Source organism: Oreochromis niloticus, linkage group LG10, assembly GCF_001858045.2.
Source record: "Oreochromis niloticus isolate F11D_XX linkage group LG10, O_niloticus_UMD_NMBU, whole genome shotgun sequence".
Classification (NCBI taxonomy): domain Eukaryota; kingdom Metazoa; phylum Chordata; class Actinopteri; order Cichliformes; family Cichlidae; genus Oreochromis; species Oreochromis niloticus.
In genome coordinates, this window is record NC_031975.2 from 6,475,497 (window position 1) to 6,485,752 (window position 10,256).

Consider the following 10,256-nt stretch of genomic DNA (forward strand, 5'->3'; position numbering starts at 1 on the left):
CCTGGGGCCTATACTTTTTTTTGTGGTTAAATACCGCCCCCTGCCGGGCATTACTAGAAAAACAACAAAGGTATGTTGCTTTCATGTATTTCCTGCAAATCAAAGTTTTTACTTTAATTTTGGAACTCTCACGCGGTTAGGGTAACCATGCGAGAAAAACCAAAAACCAAACAAATCACACCACACAAAATGTATACTGCATATTAATAAATAATCTTTATTTAGTAAAGTCTGCACATTGCGCTTTAATGTCACACCCAAATCATTTTTATAAATGGATGTTTATTCTCTGTAAAATTTCATATTTAGAATTTCTGTACACATTTAAAGGTACAACTTTCGTCACTACACTGAGGTGTCACCAAAGAGAAACAAAGTAGAAAAAAAAGAAAGGGAACCCCCCCCCCAACAAAACCAAACATAAAATAAGATTCCTAAACTTTATCCCTACCGTCACAGCTTGCAAAGCTTGATTATTAATTCCACTGTGCTTACCCTGATTTCCCCCAGAGAAGACCAACAAATAGCTAAGCTTGGTCAAAGAGAGCTACAGGTAAGTAAGTGTCCAAGAAATGAGACGTGTGTTGGTGTGCAAAAGAGAGAAAGAGATGACAAAGATAAGAATCACATAAAGGAGAAGTGACTGAACAAGACACAAAAGGTACTCCAAGAAATCTTTCTAACAATGTTGCAGCAGTGGTCATGAGTGTTTTTTTTTTCCTCCCCCAGTAGGAAGATTTATTAGTGCAGTTAGTTAGTTGACACTAGTTGTGGCAAACCACTTTCCACAGACTGGCTTACTCCGCTCAGTGGCACGGCAGTAGTTGGTGAATTTCTCTTTCAGGAGCTGTCGGTACTGGTGGCGGTTGTTGTAGAAAGACTGGTTTCTTTCTAGAAACGCCTGGATTTCATCCTGCGTGAGACAATTCTCTTCATCGGAAGTCACTTCTGAATCATCCTGTTTTAAGAACACAAGCAGAATAGAGAACGAGAGAACGTGAGAGCCAGAACAGAGTCGTGAGCTTCTTTAGACTATAACTAAAGATGTTTGTTGTCCCATCTCTGTAACAAAAAGAGCTCAAGAGCTGAGAAACGTACCAAGCGTTTTAACTGGGTGGTTGAAGATGTATCTCTCCGTAATTTAAGATTTAGGTAAGTGAACTTATTTTTCTCAGTTAATCATATCCATAAGATAAATTTGCATGACATTGGTAGTGAGCCACATACAAAGCTGTAATACTATGAATGCTATAATTACATGAGTGGTACTGTAAGTGTTCGATGTACAAGTATAAATCCACTATTTTGGGGAAAAAGTATGTCCTGTAGATGCAACTTTTACATCCTGGTGACTTGTGGAAATTAAAGTTATGCATCTCTTGCAGGAGCTTAAAAATAAATGCCTGAATAACTATGTGGGGCTGCTGCAGACATAGTGGCCGAGTGGTAAGATATGCTTCAAGAAGGACTCGGTCCAGAATTATTGTATTAATTCTAATTTTAAAAACCTCATATGTAGCTTAATGCAGAAAACAAGCCAGCTTCCCAGCCAGTTTTTAAGGTAGGTGTGCTTAGGTTTAACTGGGCCATCCTTGAATCCTTTATATTCATACTGATAATCATTTATTGTGCCGGTATTCCGTTTTAAACTTATGCAAATATACCTGAAATCAGAACACATTCATTAACTTTAACTTGCATGTGTGATAATTTTGTCAGGCAGCAGGAATATAAGGTATCTAGGCTCATCTTCTTGACAGTCTCCTCACTCACAACACTCATAACAAATCTGCAGTTCACATTAGTGTTGCAAACTTTGCATCTGCACCTCTGATCATTCATCAGAGGCTCTTGCTGTAGATCGGAGTGAGGAGAGCAGCAGCAGTCAGAGTTTGTGCACTGGGTGAGAGAGATTGTGCTGCTCTGAGCAACTGTAGCACAGCACTTGTGTATAATTTATTCACACCATACTGTCTGACTGTACGTTTTTACCATCCAGTCTCCAAAGCTCAAAAATGGTATTGAGGACGTTCCTGTGTAGTAGTTATTACATCTCTACTGTTAACATATTTCTCACTTACCAGAAGTTCTACAAGACTTATATTTGCCATTGCAGGCCTCATGTGAAGGCTGAGGTTTTTCTGATGTACAGTCCACGGTAACCGTAGTGCAATACTGGCAAATGTATCGCCACATAAGGTGGAAAAGATTTCTTTGGTTCGACATGTGTGCGTTGAAGGCGGACTGTGGCCTGTTGTGTTCCCATCTGACATGAAACCTTCACCCTTCTGAGCCTGTGAAAATATGCATCATGTTAGTGGGTAAACAGTGCTAAGGATTTTACATACAGCATATAAAAACAAAAAACAAAACAAAACTGTGTACTTTCTCGCCTCACCTCATCGCTACAGAACCCCTTGCCCTTTCTTTTTTTCTTTTTACTCTTGCACTGTTCGTTTTCCTCAGAGTGCGGCCAGCAGTCAACACAGCTGTCTATTCCATCCTCCTCCTTGTCTTCAGCACAGTGATGAAGGTTTGGGTCATCTCCTTCAGAAGATAAAGAACCGTGAGGCAAAAATGTATGAACAATATCCTAAAATGAATCTTTGTTCTTCTCAAAACGGACCAGCTTCATCGTGGTTGCAGATTCCCTCGGAGCAGGCGACGTCAGAGCCTTCTCGCGATCCTGTCTCACTGCCTTCCATACTTGAGGAGTAGCCGCAGTCACTTCCATTGCTGTGTGCTGACAAATCTGGAGAAATGGATGAGAACATTTCTGTTTTCCAGCTTCAAACTAACTAAGACCTGTGTTACTTATGCAAAACCCTCCTTAAAAATACAGGACTGATGTCTGTGTGCATTTGTTTTTTGTTTTACCTTGTTTGGTGTTGTCTGGGCAACGACAGGAAGTGCTCCTATTGGTGGCGACGGTCTCATCACAGCCGGCTTCATCCTCCTCATCGTGGCTACCACAGACCTTGCAACTGCTCTCCACAGACTCAAGAGAACCCTGGGAGTGATGCAAAGAGAGATGTAGTTGCAGAACAACAAAGATAAATAAAAAAGGAAAGCCAGATTATTAGAGCATGATTACCTCATCAAGATTCTTCTCCTTGTCCTCTCCCTCCTGTTCAGATATATCAAATCCGCACTTGTTTTTGCGTCGATTTTTTCGCTTTTGCCTCTTTTTCTCCTGCTTCAGTTCTTTGGCTCTCTCCTCCTCAGACAGCTCCTCGACAAACTGCTCCAACCGGCTGATGCCCTGCATCTTCTCCACTGCCATCTATGCATGTAGTGAAAGGGATATTACCTCAGAGTTGCAACAGCCACAGTGTATTTATCACCTGATAAACACGTAGCCATATGTACCTCAAAACTTTTACGTAGTGCATCAATTCCCAAATGGAACAATATCTGCCAGGTCTGCTCCTCGGCTCGGAGTTTCTGCCAGATTCTGTGGAGCCGCTCATAGAGATGAATACCCAGACAGGTCAGGACTTCCTCTTGTGCAATGTCAATGGTTTTTGCATGTCTCTCTCTGCGTCTTAAGGAAAAAGTTAATAAATAACAATCAATTGAAATCAGAAATTATCAAAAGGTAGAAAATTATTCAAAATGACAGTGAATTTGAATCTGACTTACTCGTATCCTCCTGCGAACTCGGGCTCTGCCCTGCCGAGGAGATGAGCGATAAAGTCGGTTTCACAGCAGACGTGGATGTGGCGTTCATGGGGGCAACAGCACAGTCCCTCATACAGCGCAGCACAGTACCCCTTCTCTTTATTGCAGTCCACCTCCCCAACCAAGATGTTATATGCCCTCAGCACTTTATTTTTACAGTCTGTGCAAAACCTGAGGACATAAAGACAAAAAAAAAAAAAAAAAAAAAAAAAAAGGAGGAACACACTATTAGTTTCCTTTTGACGACGTAAAAAAGAAAATTTTACAAATAAATGTTAAGATAGTTAAAGATTACCTGTGTTTACGCAAGTATGTCTCCAGCGTCTCAAGAAGACAGGCACTGTCAATCAGTACCACTTCATCTCTGCACTCCTGAGACATCAGCTCCCACACATCCATCCAGCTTCCCCTGTAACATACAGTTATTGCACCGATGTCATTCCAGCGAAAAGTTATCAGCTCCTAAACCTGCAGAAACTGATGTTTCGGAAACAGTGGAGATAAAGTCTATCCAATACTGACATGTCATTTTAAATTACACGTTATAACAGTTTGGATATTTACACACACAGCAGATACAGACATGTCTCATCATCATTAGGAGTCATATCTGAGGCCAGTTATTTTAACTCTCTTTAGTGAGCTTCATAAAAGGGAAATCTCTAGCTCTTTGGCTTCTAAATGCTCTATGTTGATTTCTATTGCCAGTATACATATTATGAAAAATGCTATACTGCCGTGAATATCAAACAGAGAGGCTTACAGACAAACATGCTAATACCTTGATTCACATAACAGCATTATTATCAGCTTTAGAGGGATTGGCATAAGTTAGCCTGTTTTGTTTTCTACAACTTGCTGACCAAACTTAACAACCACCTTCAAGCTCTTCAATACCAACACAACACAACTGAATGAAAGATACGGGTGTAACCAGGTAACACAGTAACATGAAATGTTGCTAACTAGTTTGCTGGTAAATAACACTGAACTCATCAGTTGCCTTTTTCAGCAGAGCCACAACATATGCACAGTACCAATGCAATGTCACTTATACTGTCACGCAAAGGTTTAGCATCACTAATAAAACCTGAAGCACTACAATCAGCTGATTTCAGTTGTGTGTCAGAGGAGGAAAACAGCAACGAAGTTGTGTGAATATGGACATTTTTTTGTCCTTTGCATAAAAGGACAAGATAAATGGTAAAGTGGAAAACTGCATCCAGGACAGAAACAACCACATTATGCTGCTAACACCACCTCGGTTCTTTGCAAGCATCTGCACAGACTGCATGCTAACGCTAAGCTAGTAACTGCATTACTTTTAAGAAAAGTGTTATGTGTAATATGAGGAATAGTGATTTGAGTCTGCAGAGGCAAACATAATCCTTTGAAAATGTGTATCATGTTAATGGGTAAACAGTGCTGAAGATTTTGCTTACAGCATATAAAAAGCAAAACAAAATTGTGTACTTTCACACCTCCCCTCATTGCTACAGAACCCCCTCTTTTTACTCTTGCACTGTGCGACTCCAACACTGATCACAACAAACAGCGTAAAGACCTCAACAAACATGTACAAACATTTGACCCACAGCATTCAATTAATTCGCATGAGTGTTGCTGCTTGGTGGTTACTCTCAAAAGAGAGCCAAAGAGAACCCAATGAGAATCAATAAGAGAATTGATAAGAAAGGAATCAATAACGGATATTGATAATGGAATCGAAATTGCTAAATTCTTATCAAATCCCATTCCTAATGTGTACAGGGGCCATTTTCAACAAGTTTACCTGAATAACTGATCATGTTAACACAGATGAAAACCGTGTTTTGTCTTCCGTCACAATTCTCTTAATTCTTTCATTTTGTGAAAAACAACATCTGAAAGAACATGTTAATGAGCACACAGATAAAGGTAGGAGCATTACTCACCCTAGAGGTTTCGGCTTGTGTGTGTCTAAGGAGTGTAACTGGCAGCGTTTGTTCTTTTTACTTTTCGGAATAGCGTCAATCATGTCATTCAATTTAGCCCTGTTAAAAAAAATAGAATAAAATAAAAAATGTAAAAATTATAACGACTTTAAATACAGCATTAGTGTGAGTACAATACTATCATCTCTGACACTAAACTGGAAAAGTGGCAGTAGCTAGTGTCACTGCTTGCTAGAAACCTGAAAGCCTTGCGTTTACATATAAGAGTTAAAAATTTATATTGATTAACACTCTGACCTGTAATAAAGCACTGTATTTTTCTCTCCAGCTTACCCATGGACGTAGAAGAGCGTGTAGAGTTTCTTCACATCTGCCAAACATGTCTTGGTGACAGAGAGCATGCCTGTGGGTTTCACGGTGAGGGGCTCCAGGGCTGGGTTTCCCGATTCCACGAGATGTGAGAAGAGACGCTCCACACTTCGTCTGCAGCCCACGCATGGCACCAGCTGAGCTAGTACACTGTACACCTCTCTGGATGCCACCATCAGGGCAATATTCAAGTCCTGCTGCTTCAACTTGGAGTGATACTGTGAGCCAAAGAATCACCACTGTTAGCAAATAACAGCAGGCAAGCTACCTCTTTTAAGCTAAGCTTGTGTAGGTAATAGCATTTTTGTTTTTTAATTTTAGAAGAAAGGAGTAGAACAAAACTCACCTCAGAAAACTGTTTCAAGTGTGAAGTGTTTATTTCGTGACTGTCAACATCCATTACACTGTCAGAAAACTCCATTACCATCTGATGAGAGACACGAGGTAACTGTAAGGCTTAACCGTATTCCTGTATATCAAATGAGCATAATCACAGGCAAAACTGCCTCTTTGCTTTGACACTTTAACGGCACAGCAGTCACATGCTAGCTTCATTAACATTTCTTTTTTTTTTTTTTTTTTTACTGTGGCTATACCAAAAAACAAAAAAACAACTTTCTCACCGTGAGTGTTTCATCGATATACAGGGGGATCTGTCTTGCCAGAAATGGGTATTCCTCTTCCCCCTCCCTGCAGATTGCTACTAGGCGTGCCATGACTTCCAGTTTTACCTGCAGATTACACACAGCAAACCCACTGATCAATTTGAACACAGGCTACAACGAGCTAATGCTAATCTGGTGCAGGTTACTACCGGCCAACAACACGACCAAGCGATCTGACAAATCACCTGGTGCAAAGGGTGCTAATTATCAGCCATTTGCTGAATTTAACTACATGTGTAACGGTGCAAATGCAGATAGAGAAACTTGGATACAGATTTGTACCGAACTAGATTTATCCTGCCAAGTTAGCAAAACAACCTGGTAAACGAGAGCTTCAACAGATGACGAGAGCTGTATTGCGTTTAATGTCGTTATATCTATTTGCACAAGTTTGGACTAAAATAATTCCAGTCATTAAGACGTATTTATTGGCGCTGGCATTCTTATCGCTGAGCAGGATAAACCAGTAACCGGCGAGTAGCAGGTTATCATTAGCATGCTGGCTAATTTCATTTCCCAAAGCGCTTTTAGAAAGTGAGGAAGCCAGTCGGCGTATTGAGGACGCAATGTTCTCCTCATAACGGAGTGTATTACAGCTTAACAAATACTTTATATGTTACACTGTTGCTTTAGTTTCCCTACGCCCTGTCGATGCGAGTAAACTTGGTTAAGTTATCCGTTTGCTGATCGTCAGCGTCGCTAACCCTACAAAGCTAACGTTAGCAAACGTGAATACGGCTAATATAAAGTTCAGCTGGGTGACTGACACTTTCGTCCGTTTTTCTTACCAACACTTACACGATTGATTTTTATAATCTTGGCAGATAAAGGCGCACGACTACAACTAACTATTGATTTTACTTACCCTCTCCTGAAAGACTCCTTAAAGAAATAAACAACTGCGACAGTGACAGAAGCTGCTACGGTGGCGGAATCTTCATTACTGATTTCACCTTTGCCCTGCTCACGTAGGCGCTGACGTCTTAAAGCGTGCGGCCTACAGAGGGCACTATGTTGGCAGGAAAAAGTCGATTCACGTTCACATTGTAAGTGTAGATTGAAACAAACCATAATCTTAGTGTATCATAGAGTATAGTATATCATATTATAGTTCGTGGCAATTCAGACATAAAACTAAACTTAAATAAATTTATTCATTGTAATTTACTGGATTCTTTAGAATAAACTGTTTTATGTTCCGAGAGCCAAATAGCTCATAAGTTTGTGAGGATGGTGGGAATAGACTGATGATAATGCACAAAGTGCATAATTTTAAAATGATTAAACAAAGCATAGATTTTATTGTCATATTTCGTTGTATAAACTAGAACAACCACTGAGATTTGAGTAGAACATTACTGCGAGAAAAAGAAACAGGTGGTTAATAGCTGCATGTTACATTGAGGGTTAGGCCATAATTTTAGCTCATTTTGACAGTCAGATTTGACAGTGAAACAACTGTGATGGAGTTGAGCTTTATTCAAGGGGCCAAATGTCACTCCAGCAGTAACAGACATTTAAACAACCTTTAAAATAACACAAATCCTTTTCAGTCCACAGAATTACCAGAATTTGACTGTAATTCCATAGAAATGTAATACATATATCACAAAACAATTTATGAACATGTAAAGCAGCAAAAGACACAGTGAAAAATAAGTGCTACAACTAATCGTGTCCACAACTGAGTTGGTCAATCCTGTCATGACATTGGCAAGCAAGAAAAACAGCAGCTGATTCCTGCTGACAGCTTGAATGAGGCACAGCCTCCCTATTTCACCGCTCTTTTTGTCACCGTCGTAGTGCTTTTTGTACAAATTCCATGACGAAGGAACAAAGTGACAGCCGGATGCTCTTTTAGAAAACAACAGAATTATATCAGCCAAACCGAGGCAGGACAGGAAAAACAAGGACTGCGCGACACTCCAGAGGCAGAAAGGGAAATTGGCCAAGCGGCGAGAGACTGGTTCCACAAGGGTCTGACATGCGTGCAAAGCAGCATACAGGGCGAAACTTCCCAACAAGAGGCTAACGAGTGCTCTGAGCCACTCTCTAACGTTGGCTCGTGGCTGCATCACATAAAGTCCAATCTGAACTCCTGTCAGGTAGATGGCCACATAGCCCAATATAGAGAACAGGCCCTCTTTGTTAGCGTGCAGAAAGTCCTTTTCTCTGTCACTGTTGTGAATGATAAAAGCTTTGAGCCCTGAAGTCTCCAGAGTGAACTGATAAAATCCGCTGATCAGAAGGGCAAAGATCCACAGCAGACTGGTCGGTAAAACAACTAAAAGCACAGAGGCCACAACTCTGACGATGGCTAGTGTGAAGAAGAAATTCCAGTGGACGCCGTATTCTGTCACATGCTCGTGGTAGCTGGTCATTTTGACACTCACTAGCCTCCCCATGCCAAGAGCAACCAGGGGCCAGACAGACAGGAGCTGCTTTGCAACGTGACTCATCTTGGACCCTGAGATGTTCCTCCTCCGTGCTTCAGGGCACACCAGGGCATTTGCGAAGATAAACGCTCCAACTCCAAAGTCCATAACCCCTGTGCCATAGGTTTCCGTTTTAGCATATCGTCTTGGGAAGACACTGAAGTCTACAGCCAGAATGCTGATGGCTGTTTTGACATTTACAAACACCCTGAAGAGAGTCACAAAGGGAACCTGGTTGAATTCAACGTGACTCTGCAGGAAGGCGCTGACAGTGTTCTTCGGGCACCCACGGCAGATGTAGCAGAACACACAAGCCGAAAAAAAGGTCAGGCTCACGGCGACCTGGTGAAGAACGCTACTCAGAACAGTGCACGACAGGACAAGGGGTACAATGAGAGCACAGAGGTCTAGAAGCAGGTGAGAAAACAGAGGGTGTGGTAGTGGCAGTTTTCCTTTGGCTTGATAGTAAAGTATCAAAAAGAGCCCTCTGTTGACAACACACACTGGGGAGAGGAACGAGCCCAGGGCCACCTCCTCCAGGCTGGTCCCATTGAGATTGCTGACAAATGCCTCCTTCAGTTCCCTCTGAGCCATGGCCTGCACACATTTGAATTCATTATTTTAGAAGCTGAAAGAAAATTACTGGTAAAATCATTGAATACGCAACACAGACAGTGGAAGATTAAAGCATTATGTGTTGATTTTGCTGGGATAAGGATAGACTTTCCGAATAAAAGCCGAGCGTGTCCAGAGTTGTCACGGACATACAGGCGAAGCAGCCTTTATTAGTAGACACTGACATTTAACGAAGTACTGGGAAAAACAATGTACGTAGATCATCAGCTGGATATGAATTTCCATTTGAACGTACAAACATAATTTCACCAGTGCTTACTCGGTGCGAGATATCAATTCATTTCTCTCGCCTGCTCTACGTCCTTTACACGCTACAAAGATTATGTACAGTTTATAAGAACTTACCCAAGGTTTGTCTGTTACGGACTGGAAATAGCTTACAGATATACCGGTTTTACAGCATTTCTAATTACAACTGCTGAAAGCCAGGAGACTAACCCAACCATGATGTCTGCACCTACAGAGAGTGCCTTCGCTCATTTCCGTATTGGTTCTCTTGACGCATTCAGGGGAACTCGGATTTCTGGCAACTTCCA

General features: G+C 41.3%; 2 protein-coding genes across 3 annotated transcripts; both read right to left on the reverse strand.

The window, feature by feature from the left end:
* Positions 1-192: 192 nt before the first annotated feature.
* ggnbp2 (gametogenetin binding protein 2) lies at positions 193-10,196 on the reverse strand. 2 transcript variants are annotated; one of them, XM_013264648.3, is made up of 14 exons: positions 10,066-10,196; positions 6,608-6,715; positions 6,331-6,411; positions 5,949-6,202; positions 5,616-5,714; positions 3,977-4,090; positions 3,643-3,852; positions 3,370-3,544; positions 3,095-3,283; positions 2,878-3,010; positions 2,627-2,752; positions 2,399-2,547; positions 2,082-2,294; positions 193-958 (listed from the first exon to the last, which is right to left on the reverse strand). In XM_013264648.3, the coding sequence occupies exons 2-14, from the start codon at positions 6,698-6,700 to the stop codon at positions 755-757; spliced, it is 2,040 nt and encodes a 679-aa protein (XP_013120102.1). In that variant the 5' UTR covers positions 6,701-6,715; positions 10,066-10,196; the 3' UTR covers positions 193-754. The 2 variants fall into 2 exon arrangements, with proteins under 2 accessions (XP_013120102.1, XP_005460909.1); XM_005460852.4 differs by lacking the exon at positions 10,066-10,196 and adding an exon at positions 7,515-7,662.
* Positions 7,917-10,206, reverse strand: pigw (phosphatidylinositol glycan anchor biosynthesis, class W). Its single transcript, XM_003456130.5, has 2 exons — positions 10,066-10,206; positions 7,917-9,681 (listed from the first exon to the last, which is right to left on the reverse strand). The coding sequence occupies exon 2, from the start codon at positions 9,676-9,678 to the stop codon at positions 8,212-8,214; it is 1,467 nt and encodes a 488-aa protein (XP_003456178.1). The 5' UTR covers positions 9,679-9,681; positions 10,066-10,206; the 3' UTR covers positions 7,917-8,211.
* Positions 10,207-10,256: the final 50 nt, after the last annotated feature.